Source organism: Oryctolagus cuniculus, chromosome 6, assembly GCF_964237555.1.
Source record: "Oryctolagus cuniculus chromosome 6, mOryCun1.1, whole genome shotgun sequence".
Lineage (NCBI taxonomy): Eukaryota > Metazoa > Chordata > Mammalia > Lagomorpha > Leporidae > Oryctolagus > Oryctolagus cuniculus.
In genome coordinates, this window is record NC_091437.1 from 3,995,629 (window position 1) to 4,015,695 (window position 20,067).

Below are 20,067 nucleotides of genomic sequence, written 5' to 3' on the forward strand. Positions count from 1 at the left end.
TCCTTGGCTTAGTAAATAAAAAAAATGCCTCCTCTGAGCAGCAGGGCAGATGCTATAAAGCACACACTGTGTCTGGGAGACTCAGGAGCCGACTGAGAAGCAAGAAGGCAAGATCCCTGATGGCCACTTTTTATGGAAAGAAAATTAAGTAAAGGCAGAGAAATCCTGGGTTCTGATTCTACCTCTGCCCTCTGCTGAGCAAACCATAAGCCAGTTGCTCACTATTTTTAAGCTCCAGTTTTCTTTTTTTTTTAAGGCAGTAAAATGATGAATCAAATCTTGCCGCATGCCTGAAGAGTCTTACAAGAGAATAAGTCAATGTTGGCAAAGCAGCTGGAAGTGAGCTCAAAATATTACTTGATTCCCTAGAAGTCTACATAATATTTAGTTATGAGCCACGCTCATGACATTCTCACAATCTGCAAGGGAGGCCTGCGATTTACAGTGTGAGAGCCGAGCTGGTGAACGGGCGCAGCGGGAAGCTGGTCTCTGAGGCAGACGGGCTTCACTTAGACGTCACCACTCAGCTTCTGGTTTCATTTCCTTATCAGTCAACTGAGGCTCACAACTTCCACTGTGTCTGCTTCCAGGGTTCCCGTGGGGGCCGACGTCGGAAGAGAATAACGCAGGTGAACACAAATGAACAAAGCAAGGAGAAGGTGCTGCACAAGCTGTCTGCAACTCCCAGGGGCTCAGGTTGCAGCGCGGAGGGGAAGAGGGCAGACAGAGGCAGCTGGTACCTGATGGTGGCGCCCTGCAGGCGGTCGATCTTCTTGTTGAGCTCGGCAATGACGCCGTGCAGCTCCGTGATGCGCTCCTCGTACCGCAGTGTCGTGCGCTCCTGGACGACCTCATGCTCCCTCATGAGGTGGGACTGCTCGCACTGCATCAAGAGAACAGCGCAGGCAAGCCAGTGAGTCCACGCACCGTCAGCTGAGCGACCCCAACGTGGGCCACTTAACCCAACCACAACCTCAACACCGTGTCCCAACAAAACAAGTGTCCGCTCCGTTCCACATAGCCCTGGCGGCCCCACTGCCTCTCCAGCGCACACCCTCCCTTTGGGCAACAGGCCCCCTAAGCCACAGTGTGGACAGTGGCCAGGCTGGGTCCATCAGACAGTGTCTTCTGGGACTCTGTACTGGAGGGCATGGCCCTAAGCTGCAGGTGCAGCCCTCAGAAGATGGGCCCCTGGTTCCCACCGCCTACGTCCTCAGACACTGCTGCGCAAGCTCCATTATGCTCCTTCCATTTCTCAGTCACCTGTTTACTACTGATCCAGATCTGCATGGGTGTGTCTCACTCACTATTCCAACAATCCTACACAGCATGCCATGTCCTCTCTGCCCAGGAACCTGCCAGGCGCTTGCTGATTTATGTCCCTTCCTGACTGTAAGCTCCTGCAGGGCAGGGACAGGATGTTGTCACTCCTCAGCCAGCCCGCAGTGAGTCCCCAAGCACCACACTGTCCTGAGGCTGCCTTGCAAAATGACAAAAGGGGTTGAGGTGCTTCCCTCACTCTGCTCGACGGACAGGGTAGCAGATACTATAAAAACATTTTTTTCAGCCAGAGTTTAAATCCTCTTACTACTCTCTACGGAGAACTCCCGCCAGTCACTGCATCTCTGCATTCACACAACAGAACACTCCTGGTGACAGAGCAAGTGGTCCAGCCTGTGTCCCTGACTGCAGCCCTCAGACCTGATGGGTTTCCTGTCCAGCAGAGGAGTTTTATTTTCAGCAATGCCAGGAGCCACACGGATGAGCACTTTCAGGCCTGTGGCAGGCAGGGAGGGAAAACAAGACTTCTTACCCACTAACTCCAATGTCCTCCCTCCCTGGGTCTTCTGGGCTTCCAGGCCAGGACAAAAGCTTTCAAACACAAGCAGAACACAACCCTGAAACAGCAGAAGGCAAAGATGGCCAACAGACAGCGCTGTGGTCACGGCAGGACTCTGCGCAGGAGCAGCTACGGTAGCTTGACCAGTATCAGCGTAAATCCTGGGAGGTCGCCGAGGGCACCCTGGCAAGGCACGGGCAGGAAGGTTGCTGGACCGAGGTCAGGCATACACCCTGTGGACAGCTACTTTCCAGAGATGCACAACCACCTGAACATCAGCTCACTCGACTTACGGCCAAGGACACAGGACGTAACTGACCAGAGACAAGGGTCAGGCCAGCTGGGAGTCTTTCCTGCACACAGCAGTGCTCTAAGAGGCCACACATCGCTTTCCCACGAATGTGGGTCTTTCTGTCCACTTCCAGATCAGGAAAAGTCCACGAAATGACAGATCTCAGACAGTCTGTTAACGAATGAGAGACGTGTCACGCTTCCCTGGAATATACTGACTTCCTCTCAGGACCACAGAGTACCTCTCATCTCTGCTACTGGTTCCCACACCCGCTCCAGATGGTGTGTGTGCTGTGCAGATACGCGCACCGCGGCGACACGCTCACGGTCACCAGCTCCAGCTCTTTTTTTCTCTTCTTAGGATTTGTTTATTTACTTGAAAGGCAGAGAGCGAGGAAGAGCGGGGACTTCCATCCGCTGGTTCGCTCCCCAGATGGATTCAACAGCTGGGACTGGGCCAGTGCTCTAATATGGAACACCAGCACTGCAAATGCCAGCTCAACCCACTGTGCCACAACTCCGGCACCACCACTTCCAGCTCTTTTTTTTTTTTTTTGAATTTTTGCAAAAGCTTAATTTCAGTGCACTCTATAATCACAGGATTAATGCACCACTAAACAAAACATTCAGTAAGTAAAAAGCACAAAGATCACAGCTCCACAGAAGCAAAAACAAGGGCTAAAAACAACAATCAAATCACAAGATGTCTGTTTTGTTCCCACACACTTTTTTGTATTCCATATTAACTACTACATACAGAGAACACATGACATTTGCTCTCTGGGACTGGTTATTTCACTAAGCATAATGGCTTCCAGTTCCAGGTCTTAAAACGATTGCAGGAACTGCCCAGTCTCCGACCTGGATCGCATCTGTGCAGCGACCCTTCCCACATGGCCACACTGCAGGCTACTCCTCTTTAGTTTTCCAGTCAGTTCTCTAGAGCTACAAACTACTGTGAAAAGTGATCTCGAGGAGCTGAGCTCTCCTCTCCTCTCCTCTCCTCTCCTCTCCTCTCCTCTCCTCTCCTCTCCTCTCTTCTTTTCTTTTCTTTTCTTTTCTTTTTGACAGGCAGAGTGGACAGTGGGAGAGAGAGACAGAGAGAAAGGTTTTCCTTTTCCGTTGGTTCACCCTCCATTGGCCACCGCAGCCAGTATGCTGCGGCTGGCACACCGCGCTGATCTGAAGGCAGGAGCCAGGTACTTATCCTGGTCTCCCATGGGGTGCAGGGCCCAAGCACCTGGGCCATCCTCCACTGCACTCCCTGGCCACAGCAGAGAGCTGGCCTGGAAGAGGGGCAACCGGGACAGAATCCAGTGCCTTGACTGGGACTAGAACCCGGTGTGCCGGTGCCACAGGCGGAGGATTAGCCTAGTGAGCCGCGGCACCGGCCCTCTCCTTTCTATTTCTAAAGATTTATTTATCTATTTGAAAGGCAGAGTCACAGAGAGAGAGAGAGAGAGAGAGAGAGAGAGCGAGCTTCTACCCACTGGTTCACTTCTCAAATGGCAATGACTTTCAGGGCTGGGCCAGGCTGAAGCCAGGAGCCTGGAGTTTCATTCAGGTTACCACGTGGGTGCAGGAGTGCAAGCATTTGGGGCATCTTCTGTTGCTTTCTCTGGCACATTAGCAGGGAGCTGGATCTGAAGTGGAGCAGTCAGGACTTGAACTGGCACCCATATGGGATGCCAGCACCACAGACAGCCCATTTATTCATTTTATTTTTAAGATTTTATTTATTTATTTGAGAGGTAGAGTTACAGAAAGACAGAAGGAGAGACAGAAAAAGTTCTTCATCCACTGGTTCACTCCCCAAATGGCCACAATGGTCGGAGCTGCACCGATCCTAAGCCAGGAGCTTCTTCCAGGTCTCCCACACCAGTGCAGGGGTCCTAGCACTTGGGCCATCTTCTACTGCTTTCCCAGACCATGGAGGGAGCTGGATGGGAAGAGCAGCAGCTGGGACATGAGCCAGTGTCCACATGGGATGCTGGCACTGCAGGCAGAGGCTTAGCCCACTACGCCACAGTGCTGGCCCCTCTATTTTATTTTTAAAGATTTATTTGAAAGGCAGAGTTAGAGAGAGAGAGTTAGATAGAAAGAGAAAGAGATGCAGAGAGACACTCACTCATCATTCCTTCTTTGTAGTCTTCAGATCAACATGCAGCTACCACTACCCAGGCTGACAAGAACCTGCCCAAAATGTACACGTGTTTACATAAGAAAAACGTACACCATCAACTGATAACCACTGAAAAGGCAATCCTGGGTGTCGACCGTTAAGAGCCGCCTCACGGGTAGGATTCTGCCCAGGCTGCAGAGGCTGCAACTGGAGAACAAGCGTGAGAGCAGCCCAGCAGCATGGCTGGCCCTGCGTCTCACTGGCAGTGGCCCGGGGGGTGCATTTGTCAACAGGAGACAACAGCAAGCCTGAGGGCTCTGTCAGATGGCCAGTGCTGACAGCCAAAAGAAGGAAAAACCAACAACGTGTATTTGGAACTCAAGGCTTCCTCGGGGAGCAGGATGACACCCTGCAGGGAACAGTATTCTCTTAGTTGAGGGCAGAGGCAGTTGGTTTACGCGCCTATACTTCCCTATATTTTAAATATGGTAGAAAGTCCATCACCTCATTCTTCCACTAGAAATACGTGCTGGGTGTTTTCTTGTTTCCCAGGTGGGAGACAAGTCACCCTCCCTGGTCTGAGGGCGGGTGCTGGGTGGCACGGGGAGGTGATCATGACACATCCCTTGAAGGAGCTGCAGGCTGGCTTCCAGGCGGCTGGGGGAATCTGGACAACAAGAGGTAGCAACAGTTCCCTGGAGATCCTTCCCCAGTGACACTGGGAAAGCAGTGCCAAGGCAAGCTCCTAGCCTCTATTGGGGTGGCAACCTTTTTTTGTGCCAAAGTTCACTGGATATTTATTTATTTATTTTTTTAATTTATTTTTTGACAGGCAGAGTGGACAGTGAGAGAGAGAGACAGAGAGAGAATGGTCTTCCTTTTGCCGTTGGTTCACCCTCCAATGGCCGCCGCGGCCCGCGCGCTGCGGCCGGCGCACCGCGCTGATCTGATGGCAGGAGCCAGGTGCCTCTCCTGGTCTCCCATGGGGTGCAGGGCCCAAGCACTTGGGCCATCCTCCACTGCACTCCCTGGCCACAGCAGAGAGCTGGCCTGGAAGAGGGGCAACCGGGACAGAACCCGGCGCCCCGACCGGGACTAGAACCCGGTGTGCCGGCGCCGCAAGGCGGAGGATTAGCCTAGTGAGCTGCGGTGCCGGCCTGGATATTTATAACATCATTTGTGGGCCATACAAAAATATCAACTCAAAACTTGGACTGCTGGAGTCTGACTGAATTTCGAGTCCCACCTGTGGATGCCTTAGCAGAGCCAGACAAATGGCTTCTCGGGCCTTCCAGGACGTTCCCCACCCCTGCTGGAGGACGAATGACCGGGAAGACATTGCTCAAGGTTCGCAGGCACAAATCAGCACCCCTGTTTAACCCGCCTCACTGGCATGTCACACTCCTGTACCAAGGAGATGTGGAGGCACTGATCTCGGTGAGAAAGCCCTGAGCCTTCCCCAGCTGTGATACAGAAAGCAGGGCAGGTCCAGCAAGGGCCTGGGTGTAGGCGGAAACAGGCCACCGCCTGCAGGAGCCAAAAAACCCCAACAAAACCCTTGTTCAACAGTTCCCATCAAACTGCACAAGGACCAACCCTGGGAATGTGGCACTTCAGTGCAGGAGGGTAGAGGACGAGGAGGTAGCTCCCAGGAAAGACGCATTCTGTGCACAACTGCCGTCCCTGCCCTGGTCACCTGCCATCTACGGGAACAGCTGTCAGAGACCAGCCCAGTTCCCACACTCGAGTTTCAGCACTGACCCACGGGTGTCTCTGTGACCCAGGAGGGTGTGTGAGTTCAGGTGTTGTTTCACAAGGATACAAGCTAGGCCAAGCCCAACACCACACCCCATTGAGAGTTGCCAAAGAGCAAGTGCTAACAAAACAACAACATCTAAACAAGGAAAAGGGTACATGACTTCTATTATTGCTACTTAACATCCGTGTGAAGTTTTCAGTTTTTTTGCTTTTTAATTTGAGAGGCAGAGAGAGACAGAGCAAGAGCGAGAAGGAGAAAGCACACTCTTATCCACTGGCTCAATTCCCCAGACAGCTGCAATGGTTGGGGCAGGATTTGGCCAAAGCCAAGAACCAGGAACTCCACCCAGGTCTCCCAAGTGGGTGGTAGGGACCACTGGCTCCCAGTGTCTGCACTAGCAGAAAGGGATAATCAAGAGCCAGAAGTGGGCACTGAATATAGGCACCCTGCAATGAGACACAGACAGCCTGATTAGAATCTTAACTAGGGGCCGGCACTGTGGCACAGTGGGTTAAAGCGTTGGCCCACAGTGTCGGCATCTCTTATGGGCACCGGTTCGAGTCCAGGCAGCTCCACTTCTAATCCAGCTCTCTGCTATGGCTGGGAAAACAGAAGAAGAAGGCCCAAGTGCTTGGGTCCCTGCACTGGTGTGGGAGATCCAGAAGCTCCTGGCTTTGGATCAGATCAGCTCAGCTCTGGCTGTTGTGGTCATCTGCGGAGTGCACCAGCTAATGCAAGACCTTTCTCTCTCTCTCTGGCTCTACTCTCTCTCAGTAACTCTTTGAATTAATCCATGAACACAACTGTCTTTCAAGCAGAGTCTTTTCTCTCTAGCATCTCTAGCACGGGGCTCCTCAAGACCGCAGTGTTGCATGCAGTCCCGGAAACACCGGAACCCTGGCAGCCAGCAGGGCGGGGCTGTTGCCAACGCTGGAGTTCTCCTCCTGTGCACAGGTGGGATGACTCTTCCTCTCCCCCACGGAGTTCAACACAGCCATGTGACTGGCACTGGCCAAGGAGGCAGGAGTGAGTGGACACCACTTCTGCCGGAAACCCTTTAAGAGGTCTTTCAGACAGTGCCTGTGCCCTTCCCAGCCATGGTGGCAGAGGCCTGTCAGCTTGGGAGCGGGCACACAGCCCCCTGCCAGCCCTCCTTCCATTCACCTGAAAATCTCAAGCGGCCCCTTGCTCCCTGACCAGCCTGCCTCCTGCTGAAGTGCAGGGAACATGAATGTTACGGCGTGTGATAGATGAGAGCCAGGAACACCCACAAAGCTCTCCTCAACCCCTGGAGAGGGCGCAGTTAAAAGGAGGCAACGGGGGTGTGAGCCACAGGAATCCCGTTTCCCCGTCCCCAGCCAGCTTTAGTTGCTGGAGCCAATTCTTCAGCCACAGTGGCAGCGTCTCCCTGCAAAGCTTGAGTCAGGGGTTATTTTCTTCTCTACACAGTAAGAAACACCCCGTACAAATCCAGCAGAACAAAGTAAGAAGTGGTCTCACACACCACGTTACCGCTCGTTTTCTCTCGTAACAGGTAATTGCATCCATGATCCTCCCTCCTCGCAGCCTAGATTCCATTTTTTTGATGGATCTCAGAGGGCAGCAAAGTCAAAAAGCCTGTGGTTGCAGCATCCTGCCTGTCACAAGTTTCTGGAAGTCAACATCACTTAGAGTCTAGCTTTCTCTTTCAACTACAGACTTTCAGTCTGAAAGGAACTGAAAGAGAGATGAAGATTGAAAACGACAAAATTTTGTTTTTCTTCAGTTCCATCTGGCACTTACTACACACCCTGATTTGTTCCTAAAGTCTTAGTTCTATCATGATGATGAAGCAAATTAAAACCCCATATAAATACTGGTGTGCACTCCCTAAACTGGTGAAGTTGCCTATATGTAAAAATGCTTAATGAAAACAAGCAGAACGAAACCCTGCAGGCTCATCTCCAGGGATAAAGCCGTGGGTTAGCCTCATGTTGAGCCCCTTCTGGAAAAGCCCTGTGCAATGTGGGGATGCTAAGAGCTTTATGGTTTTGTTAATGTTCTTCCCTGGTTTTATCTTACTCCAACAGAGGTCACTGATCGTTAATCATTAAATTAGTCCCAGCTGTCAAACCTAAGAACATTGTGAACTGGATCCTTGAAAAACGCAACATCACCATTTATCTGTTAACCCCTCAGACACCCTGCAGAAGAGTTAGCATCACTCCCTTTTAAAACATGCTAAGAGTGACGTTCCCTCCTCAGATCACATCAGGCTGGTCACAGCCAGTCCCGTGCACAGCACTGGTATCCCTACTCTGACGTCCTTGCCCAGGCTCCTTGAGGGTGACGTGGGGAACAAGTCAGCTGAACAGAGTCACTGACACAAATGGAAATGTCAGTAAGGAGCAAACCCACCAGCTGCACAGGTTACCAAACATAAACAAATAGGAAAGGAGGGCGTGTGGGGGGTGAGGAACTGACCGAAGAAAGGACAAACATGGACCTCAGAAAAAAACCCAGCAAGACAAAGGAAACACACTCTCTCCACTGCATGTAGTGCAAACTATGCATGTTTTCTTCCTAAACTCCAAGAAGTAGAAAATTCTGGGGCCACTGTTCTGGCACAGCAGGTTAAACTGATACCTTTGACGCTAATATCCAGTATAGGCACTGGTTTGAGTCTTAGCTGCTCCACTTCCCACCCAGCTCCCTGCTAATGAGCCTGGGAAAGCAGCGTAAGACGGTCCAATTCCTTGGGAATCTGCCACCCACATGGACAACTAGGATGGTGTCCTAGTGTCCCTCCTGGCTTTGTCCTGGCCCAGTGCCCACCACTGCAGCCATTTGAGGAGTAAACCAGTGAACAGAAGATCTGTCTGTTTCTCCCTGTCTAACTCTGCCTTTCAAATAAATTAACAAAATCTCAAGAAAATAAAAGGATAGAGAGATTACAAACAGTGTTCCCTATTACTGCTAGCCAGTTTCAAAGGGGCCTTTAAACTCGTTTGATATATTTAAGTACTATAATACTTAAAAATGCAGAAAGCTAATTAAAATCATTTAGCCACAGGCTGGTCCCCACTGGCTGCTGCGTGCTGCTGCAGATGCAGGCACGTGTCTGTGTATCTGTTCAACCTCCGAGGGTGGGAATGTGTCTTCAGCCAGGAAGCTGTGGTGATTCATGACGGGGCAACAGCAAACACGAAGTACTTCATCCTCCCCATCACACTGGTCTGGAGCTGGGTGATCTGCTCTTCCCTTCCTATCACGACTCTTAAACCCTACCCTCAGTCTACCTCATGACCTCCTTTCACTCAATCAGCCCAGGATCACTGCTAAGAACTTATTCAGGGCAAGTGTGTGGCCTAGCAGTTAAGACACTAGAGGGACACGTGCACCCCGTGTCAGACTGCGTGGGTTTCAGTCCCAGCTCTGTTCGATTCCAGCTTCCTGCTAACACATATCCCTGGGAGGCAGCCAGTGATGGCTCAAGCACCTGGGTCACTGCAGATCATCCTGGAGACCCATCTCCCAGCCTCAGCTTTGCCCAACCCCAGCCTTTGCAGGCACTGGGGAAATAATGGATGGAGTTCTTTCTCTCTCAAAGAAACAAAGAAAACTGTATTTAAATAATTTATTCAACAGATGTTAAAGTTTTTTTGATGATATCTGATGAGCATAAATACCATTTACATTTTACATTTTGGTCAACTCATAGCACTGTAATATTTGGAGAGCTGGCAAACTCATCACAGCCACAGAGCACCAATTTGCACATGAATTTGTTCTTCCAAATTCTGTTCTGGTGATGCGTCAAATATGAATCACTACCAAGGCATACAGCATACACTTCGTTGTATTTATTTTCTCATGCATAAATCTCATATGTATAAGATGTACGCGATGGCAAGTCTGGGATGACCTCTCTAGCACGAGCAGCAAGGAATAGTTTTTAAGTCTATTTGGTGTAAGGATGCAAACGAGAGAGAGAGAGAGAGAGAGAGAGAGAAGGAGGGAGGGAAGGAGGGAGGGAGGGAGACAGCGTTAATGGTGCTGTGGCGTGACCACTGTTGACAGGGATAACATTAGCCACCAAAGGCTATTACATGAAAATGGCTCAGCTATAAATAAATCTACATGTAACTGAACCCAGCCTTTATGCAGGAGAGAAAAAGTGTTCCATTATCCTCTCACTGTGCTCTGCACAAGCTGCTCTGGGAAGGGGGTGTTCTAACGGGTGTCTTACCTGACTGGCCAAATGTGGACCCTGCTTGTCACCTTTTAACCTACGGAACCTGGCAGTTTCCAGGTGAATCATTCACAGTTTTTTTCCTTTCAAAAAAAAGCTGCCGACAGTTTTTTTGGCTGGTTTCCGGATGAGTCTAAATTAGGAAACACAGTCACGTAACGCCATTTGATTGTTTTTAACACATACACAAGAAGTTTCTCTTTAAAAAGAAATCAGGGGCTGGCCCTGTGGCGTAGCAGATAAAGCTGCTGCCCGCAGTGCCGGCATCCCATGTGAGCACTGGTTCAAGACCTGGCTGCTCCACTTCCAATCCAGCTCTCTGCTAAGGCCTGGGAAAGCAGCAGAAGATGGCCCAAGTCCTTGGGCCCCTTTACCCGCATGGGAAGAGGCTCCTGGCTCCTGCCTTTGGATCGGCGCAGCTCCAGCTGTTGCGGCAAACTGGGGAGTGAACCAACGGATAGAAGACCACTCTCTCTGCCTCTCCTTCTCTCTCTGTGTAACCCTGACTTTCAAATAAATAAATAAATAAATCTTAAAAAAATTAAAAATCATTAAAAGTTTGAATTCATCAGGGAGTAGCACTGAAACATCATAATGCTGTTTTCAAGTTTTTTTTTAAATCACATTTTATTCATTTTATGATCAGACATAGAGTAAGTAAAATTTTAATCTAAGAATAAATTGAGAACTTGTCATTGGTGGCCTTACTAAGCTGTTCAGTTGACCCCGGACAACCAAGTTAACCTCTTTGGGTCCCCGGCCAAATGTAGAAGTGGGTGATTTATGTACAAGGGTCTCTGCCTGTTCAAAGAGCCTGTGATTATGTGACAGGAGAGTGTTCAAAAATCCCCATAGGTCATTTTGTTAAGATGGCTACAGCAAGCGGGGTTTTTTTTTCCCCCTAAAGACTCATTTATTTTTCAGGGGGTAGAGAGAGAGGTAGAAAGCGAGAGCGAGAGCGAGATCTATCTCTTCTGGTTCACTCCCCAAATGGATGTAACATCTGGGATGCTAGGTCAGGCTGAAGCCAGGAGCCAAAAGCTCCATCCAGGCCACCCATGTGGGTGGCAGGGGCTCAAGCACTTGGCCATCTTCTGTTGCTTTCCCAGGCACATTAGTAAGTAGCTGGATCAGAAGCAAAGTAGCAGGGACTCAAACCAGCACTCAGATATGGAATGCCAGCATTGCAGACAGCAGCTTGATGTGCTCAGCCACAAAGCCAGCCCTGCAGCCTGGATTTCTGATCTCTAAACTGAAAAAACACAGAGTATCTATACAGAAAAAACCCAGAAACCTGGAGACAAGGCATCCCCTTGTACAACCTACACCACCCATCAGACATGAGTAGGCGTGTGGGGACAGGATCACCAGGAAACGGCAAGGTCGAAGGCTCTGGGAACTGGAGATCACAGCAAAGTGAGAAGGCCGGCTTGGGGAACACCAGCTAGCACCGGGGGGGGGGGGGGCAGCCTAATGCAAAGGGCAGTGTGAGATGGGAGCCCACCAGGCCTGTGGGCAGACCCTGTCTAGTTCCTACTGCCCCCCTCCCCCCAGGACTCCATTCCAGCACAAACTGTTGGGAGTGAGATCAAAATGTGGCGGGAAAAGGATAATAGAAACAGAGCAAAGAAGAGATCCAGATACAAGCAGGTGGAAGGACAGAGCCAAGAGTCAGAAAGCAGGCTGCCATACTACTGACTGCAAGAAAATAGCAGAAGGCGAAGCTCCACCAGCTCACAAAAGCTTTCTTAAAAAAGGAAGTAAAAGAGAAACAAACTGGAGAAAAGAAGTCCGATCACCCCTGTTTGCAGAAGACATGGTCCTTTATATGGCAAGGGTGGGGAACCTTGTCTCTGCCAACGGCCATTTGGATATTTATAACATTTGTGGGCCACACAAAATTATCAACTTAAAGATCAGCCTGCTAGAGATTAATTGAATCCCAAGCTCTGCTTGCAGTGGCCTTGGCAAGGCAAAACCAAATGATGTCTTGTGTTATATACAGCCTGTGGGCCAGACGTTCCCCGCTCCTGATGGGGAACCAAGACTCCACCAAGAGACATCAGAATGGATAATTCAGCAGCCTTGTTGGATAAAAAATCAACGCACAAAAATCAATAGCAATCTTATGCAGCAGGGGTGGGCAATGTCCAGCCCAAAATGAGTCAAAAATACATTTCAGAAATGCAGACTAAACTGGAAGGCACAAAGGAAGGGACAAAAACAGTGTATAATACCAAGAGGAAGAGAACATGGAGAACAGGGGAAAATTTAAGTTAGATAAAGGAGATGGGAGTGGGCATCTGGGACCTCCCGGCTTCAACCCCCAACCTATCCCGGGATCCCTGCAGGCATGTGGAGAGTGAACTAGCAGATGGAAACATTCTCTCAAATAAATAATTCTAAAAAATTTAAAGGAAAGATAAAAGGAGTTTGAAATCATGACAGATAGTAAAGTCAGGCACAGACAATCTAACATACAAATAATAGCAGTCCTTGGAAATCAAAGCTCGACTGATGTGATAGAGCAGGTGAATCAGCCACCTGAGATACTGACATTCCATATCTGAGCACTGTGTCCCAGCTGCTTTGCTTCTGACCCAGCTCCCTGCTAAGGCACCTGGAAAAGCAGCGGAAGATGGCCTGAGTAGCTGGGCTCCTGCCACCCACGTGGGAGACGGGCATGGAGTTCCCGGCTCCTGGTTTCAACCTGGCCCAGACTTAACTGCTGCAGCTATTGTGGGGAGTGAACCAGCGCATGGAAGATCTTTGTCTTTTTTTTTTTTTAAGATTTTATTTTATTTATTTGAAAGACAGAGTTACAGAGAGACATAGAGACAGAGAGAGAGGTCTTCTATCTGCTGGTTCACTCCTTACATGGCTGCAACGGCCGGAGCTGTGCTGATCCAAAGCCAGGAGTTTCCTCTGCGTCTCCCACGTGGGTGAAGGGGCCCAAGGACTTGGGCCATCTTCTATTGCTTTCCCAGGCCATAGCAGAGAGCTGGATCAGAAGAGGAGCAGCTGGGACTAGAACCGGCACCCATACGGGATGCCAGTGCTTCAGGTCAGGGCTTTACCCTGCTGTGCCACAGCGCTGGCCCCAGATCTCTCTGTTTTAACCTCTCTGTCACTCTGCCTTTAAATAAACAAATAAAAAAAAAAAAAGAAAATATTGGCCGGCACCGTGGCTCACTTGGTTAATCCTCCACTTGCGGCGCCGGCATCCCGTATGGGCACTGGGTTCTAGTCCCGGTTGCTCCTCTTCCAGTCCAGCTCTCTGCTGTGGCCCAGGAGGGCAGTGGAGGATGGCCCAAGTGTTTGGGCTCCTGCACCTGCATGGGAGACCAGGAAGAAGCACCTGGCTCCTGGCTTTGGATCAGCTCAGCGCTGGCTGGCTGTAGCAGCCATTTGGGGAGTGAACCAACAGAAAGAAGACCTTTCTCGGCTGGCACCGCGGCTCACTAGGCTAATCCTCCGCCTAGCGGCGCCGGCACACCGGGTTCTAGTCCCGGTCAGGGTGCTGGATTCTGTCCTGGTGGCTCCTCTTCCAGGCCAGCTCTCTGCTGTGGCCAGGGAGTGCAGTGGAGGATGGCCCAAGTGCTTGGGCCCTGCACCCAATGGGAGACCAGGAAAAGCACCTGGCTCCTGCCATCGGATCAGCGCGGTGCGCAGGCCGCAGCGCACCGGCCATGGCAGCCATTGGAGGGGGAACCAACAGCAAAAGGAAGACCTTTCTCTCTGTCTCTCTCTCTCACTGTCCACTCTGCCTGTCAAAAAAAAAAAAAAAAAAAAAAAAAAAAGAATACATTTTTTAAAAAGTCCTGAAATTAAAAAAAAAAAAGACAATACCAAGTGATAATCAAAGAATACACAGCAAACCTGAGAATGATTAGAATGATTAAGAGTCATTCTAGGGGCTGTGTTGTGGTGCCACAGGTTAAGCTGCCTGCTGTAACACTGGCATCCCATATGAGTACCGGTTGGAGTCCCAGTTGCCTCACTTCCAATCCAGCTCCCTGCTAATGCATCTGGGAAAACAGCAGAAGATGGCACAAGGGTTTGGAACCCTGCCACTCACGTGGGAAATCTGGATAGATTTCTGCGCTTCTGGCTTTGGCCTAGCCTACCCCCAACTGTTGCAGTCATTTGAGGAGTGAACTAGAGGATGGAAGATCTCTTTTCCTCTCTCTCCATAACTGACATACAAAACAAAATGAAATACATGTTTAAAAACCTGAAGACTTATGCCAGCAAAATTACTAGAAAGAATGAATGAGAGAACAAGTACAAAATACAGAATGGAACATTTACCCTGAGTCAAAATATATATTTTTTTTGACAGGCAGAGTGGACAGTGAGAGAGAGAGATAAAGGTCTTCCTTTTCCATTGGTTCACCCCCCAATGTCAGCTCCGGCTGGCACGCTGTGGCCGGTGTACCGCACCGATCCAAAGCCAGGAGCCAGGTGCTTCTCCTGGTCTCCCAGGTGGGTGCGGGGCTTAAGAATTTGGGCCATCCTCCACTGCACTCCTGGGCCACAGCAGAGAGCTGGACTGGAAGAGGAGCAACCAGGACAGAACCCGGCACCCCAACTGGGACTAAAACTTGGTGTGGCGGTGCCGCAGGCAGAGGATTAGCCTAGTGAGCCGCAGCGCCGGCCAAAATATTTATTTATTTGAAAGAGCAGCAGAGAGGCAGAGAGGGAGAGAGAGAAAGATATCTTCCATCCACTAGTTCATTCTCCCAAACAGCTGCAACATTAGGTCTGGTCCAGGCAGAAACCAGGAGCCAGGAAATCCATCCTGGTTTCCCACCTGGGTGGCAAGGGCCCAAGCATTGGGGCCATCCTCCACTACCTTCCCTCCCTGGCGCATTAACAGGGAATTGGATCAGAAGCAGAGCAGCTGGTATCCAAATCAGCACTTTGATATGGGATGCTAGCTTAGTGAACAGCAGCTTAATCCACAGTGCCACAACACCAGCCCCTGGAAAGGGTCTTATATTACATTAAGGGGATTTTTAGTGTGAAACAAAGGAGATACAAATGAAATACAGAAGCAAAAACACTTTAAAGTCTGAATCTGAACTGGGAGTGAAAATAAGAATTTCTAAGGTATAAAGTCTTAAATTTTATGTGAGAACTTCTGAAAAGTAGAAAAATTGAAATAAAAGATAATTTTTTGATGTAAAAAGAAACCTTGTAATTCAATAATAGTTTTTTCACAGCATACATTTTCCATGAACTTTTTTGAAGACCTCATATATGGTTATTAATTTTATTTTTACACATTTTTTAAAATTTTTATTTATTTGACAGGTAAGAGAGAAAGAGAGAGAGTCAGTGTGTTTCAATCTACTGGTTCATTCCCAAATGGTTACAACAGCCAGGCCTGGGCCAGGCCAAAGCCTGGAGTCCAGAACTCCACCCAGGTCTTCTACATGGGTGTCAGGGACTCAGGTACTTGGATGCATAGAGGTACTTAGGAGAAAGCTATACCGGAAGTGCAGAGTAGCTGGGACTGGAGCAGACACTCTGATATGAGATGTAGGCATCATAAGCATGGTTTAACCCACTGCACCGTAACACCTGCTCCTACCCAGTTAGGTTTTGCACCACAAAGCTTATTTTTTACCTCCACTTTTCCACAAACTATGAAGTGCCCTCATACATAGTTGAAGTACACCTCCGTATCTAAGTAATTAAATAATTCCCTGACTCCACCTACAGAGGAGGCCTAGAAACAATACAAATCCTCAAAGCAGAAAGAACTCAGCATACACACCATGGTCCTGAAATATCATTTCCTGATGATAAAAACCATGTCTACTGGGAAAATTGCTAAGTCCAGTTTGGGAGCAAGAAACGGCGCAGGAGCCCTGAGTAACCACGAGACTCACATCGTCAGAGCAGCACCCACCCTGAGGCGGCTCTCACCAGCCACAGACATCACAACCTGAGATTTCAGAAGGACCAACTCATTATTTTGAAAAATGTTAAATAAATGGAAGGATTTGTGTGTTTATTCTGCTTTTCTCTATGAACTACACCAGGTTTCAACACAGATGATGGAAAATGTCTCTATGAAAGTATTCTAATTAATAACTGACACATAGCAGAACTAAGCTATCAAGACTTTGTAAGTCCTAATAAAGCTATGAGCCTAGACATAAACCACCAACAGCTGCTACACAGAAAGATAAACAGGCAGGCAGTATGTATCTGAGTTAAAATACATACATACATACATGCACACAAATCCCTAGCGGGGCTCAGCTGTCCATTTGCAGAGTACAGATGAGCTCATGTGAAAACCGTGTTCACTCAGACTGTGGGAAACTTCACAGTTAGGGAGAAATTAAAGCAAACAAAGGCTGGAGGAAAAACCCATACGTTAGGAAATTTGAAGAAAATGCCTTTTTTTAATGGACAAACTCTACTATCTACATATGCAAACTGTAAAGAAACACGAGAAATCACGCTGTAAAAGACACCTCAGGTTTATCTTTGTGTGGAAATGGGGACGGGCCTGGGCAGGAGGCTTCCAGGCTGGCAGCTAAGTCGCATTTCCCGGCTTGGGCAGCGGTTGTGAGAGTGTGCTAGGGACTGAGGTCTGTGTCTCCCCAGACCCATGTTCAAGACTAGACCCTCTATGTGATGGTCCTGGGAGGTGCCCGGGTCGTGAAGGTGGAGGCCCCTGAGCCGGATTACTGCCTGCATCAGAAGGGCCGGGGGAGACGCTCTCACACACGAGGACACATCTGTTAACTAGGCAGAGAGCCCCCACCAGCAGGAAAGCCGGCAGGCTCCTCGGTCCTGGGTTCCAGCGTCAGAACCACAAGCACTGCACACCGGGAAGCCCCCAGTCCTTGGAGACTGTGAGCGCAGCCCAGCCGAAGTGCTTTCTCACGAAGCCGTCATCTGTGGAGTGGGGACTTCAGTGTTTTACGTTACACTCACACACACTCACTCACACACCCGTCCCAGGCCCTTACCTGTGCCTTGGCCAATTTCTTTTCCAGAAGGTCCCGCTCCCGCTCCGTCTGCTGCAGACGTTTATTGAGCTCCACGATATCTCCCTTCAGGGACGCCAGGGCTGCCAGGTGGAGCTGCGGTGAGAGAGGAGGGCAGCGTGGGTCAGACGGCGCCCGCGAGCACGCAGCCTTTCCTTCACCCCTAACCGGCACAACCACACTGAAAATACGCCACCCAAGGGCACGTTTTTGAGAAAGAAAGCTTTGTAAAGAGGTACGCGTGTGTGTATGTATGTATTTGAAAGGCAGAGTAAGAGAGCAACAGGGAAAAACAAGGGAGAGATGAAGGGAGGGTGAGGAAGGGGTGGTGGGCAGATTTCCCACCCGCTGATTTCTTCCCCAGGTGCCCACAACAGTCAGCGCCGGGCCAGGAGTCTGATACTCCACCCAGGTCTCCCACATGGGTGGGACTGGCACAAGTACTTGCGCCAACATCTACTGCCTTCCCAGGCACATTAACAGGAAGCTGGAGACGAAGAAGAGGAGCCGGGACTCAAACCAGCACTCAAATATGAGAGGCAGACATCCCAAGCAGTGCTTAACCTGCGGCAGAAAGTGCTATTAATCTCAGGGAACAGCGGACATAAATGTGCTACAGGCAAGCTGGGTTGTAGTCACCCTAACCCTAACAGGGAGAAAACGTCTGCAGGCTGTGGGACCTAATCTTGGATGGTGAAATCAGGCCAGAGAGCAAACTCTTTATTCCAAGGGCTTTTCCCCAGTTACTCAGCGAGGATGAAGAGCTGGGATGGCGCTGCCTGATCCTCGAGCTAGGATAAAGGACAAAGGCAGAGCCAAGTTCAAGACAGAAGAGCAGTCACCAAGCAGAGCGGTTCAGTTTTTTCCACTTCCGTTACCCATGCTGTGGTATGTACGTACAAGACAGAAACACAGACAGAGGGGTGACCATCAAAAAAACAACGGAAAAGCTGTTTTCTAATGTTCTTCTCATTAGGTTGGTCCACCTGCCTTCTTGCAAGTGCCCCTTCCTCCTTGCCCCAGATGCCAGGACTGACTACAGAGACAGGCTTGGTGCCAGCAATGCTCCCTCGGGAGCAGAACCAGACACTGAAAGCACAAAGCTAGGATCCATCGGCTCCCTGGAGAGAATGACCTTCCATGTATTAACATGGGGGGTGTGGTGCCACGCATGCCCACTGTGGCAGCCTGCTCAGCAATCAGGATCTGACAGCACACGCCACCACGCTTGTGCCCAGAGGTGGGACGGGGCCCAAGACCACTCAGCCCGCGGCTCTCAGAGCACCGCCTGGAAAGCCAGTTCCTGCCTCACACTGGCCCTCACTGCCCACTGAGGACGTGTTCAGACCATTCCCTGGCTGAATTCCACAGGGGGTTCAGCTAAGAGGTGGGCATTAGGACAAATCTCTGCTCTGTACACGTTTTTTATTGCTTCTGCCAGGAAGAATTTGAAACAAAGAGTGAGCAAATACAATTGATCTCTGAGGCTGCATACAATACTCTTCAGCTCTGGAGATGTTCACTTTGGCTTTAGAAAAATGCTCTTCCCACAGCCTGCCCCACCCTGTACACTGGCCACAGCTTGAGGTGGAAGCAGGGCGGACAGCGAGCAGGGAGCGGGAGAGACAAGACAGCAGTAGGCTTCATGTGGTGGTTCCCGTGTGACCTGACTTGATCACACTGGGGCTGCAAACTGACCTACCAACAGCCAGTCTGAAATCAGGAACACTTGAGACAAAAACAGGACACACCGGGCAGTCCGACAGTGTCTGCCTTCTCACGAGCAACCAAAGCTGCTCCGCGGAGGCCGCCCTGGATTTCAGACAAGCTTCTGTGTGCTGACGTCTCGGCACAGACGCTGTGGTGCTCACGCTGCACACTCCGCTGGAGACTGCTTTACCCTAAGTGCGGTAGACAGAGGGACCAAGTCTACTGCCTTCTACGGTGGGGCGCCTCCAACTGTCAACCTGAGGAACCCCTTCAGCATCAGCCACTGTGACGTGTTCCACTGTCCTACCAGGTCTCGAGAGGAGGTTCACCATCGCCCCGCCAGTGAGAAGGACAAAACACACTGCGAACTGAAATCCTGAACACGGGAGTGGGAACAAGGATCTATCTGCTTAAGCCCAGGCTTGCTTCCCACCTCCTAACAGCGCCCCTCTGCTACTGGGGCGGAAAGGCTGCCTGTAAGGGCTGGCACGGGGTCAGCACAAAAGCTGTGTGGCCCCACTGATGCCTAGAACTGGGTCACAGGGGTCTTATGCACAGTCTCATCCCTGGACCCGGAAAGCCACCTAAGACACAGTGTGGTGGTGCACGCTGTCAAAATTCTGTCTTCAGAACCGCTGAGCAGGCTGAAGACAGCGGACACACATGGTGCCCTGTGTCAATACCAGGACGGTCATTCCCATCAGAGGAAATGGTGATGCCTCTGGCGAACTAACTTAGGCAAAGAATTTGGGCCATGATATGCTGCTTTCCAGGCACATTTGCAGGGAGCTGGATTGGAAGTGGCGCAGCCAGGACTTTGAACCAGCACTCTGAAGTGGGATGCCAGCACTGCAAGCAGTGGCCTAACCCACTGGGCCACAATGCTGGCCCCAATTTATCTTCTGATTTCACTTTCCTGTGAACAAAACTGTAAAGCACCTGCATACATCCCTCACTGTTACGGACAGTTACTCAGCAGTGCCTTCCATTGCAGAGGGGCAGGGGTACTAGGGGGTGAAGCTGCCAGCAACCTGAAGCGGCGCTGTACACAATCTGCTTAGAATCCGGCTGACAGATGACGCACGCACCTCCCCTGCACTCCGC

At 50.2% G+C, this 20,067-nt stretch overlaps 1 protein-coding gene across 5 annotated transcripts in view; it reads right to left on the bottom strand.

Moving 5' to 3' along the window:
• The window catches only part of MCC (MCC regulator of WNT signaling pathway), a 446,323-nt gene that overhangs the window by 86,937 nt on the left and 339,319 nt on the right, over positions 1 to 20,067 (bottom strand). For all 5 annotated transcript variants that reach the window (XM_017337630.3, XM_070076011.1, XM_070076012.1 and 2 more), the window contains 2 exons: positions 17,236 to 17,349; positions 741 to 883 (listed from right to left, as the gene is read on the bottom strand). In XM_017337630.3, the coding sequence (XP_017193119.3) occupies positions 741 to 883; positions 17,236 to 17,349 (257 nt within the window). The remainder of the gene's footprint in view (positions 1 to 740; positions 884 to 17,235; positions 17,350 to 20,067) is intronic.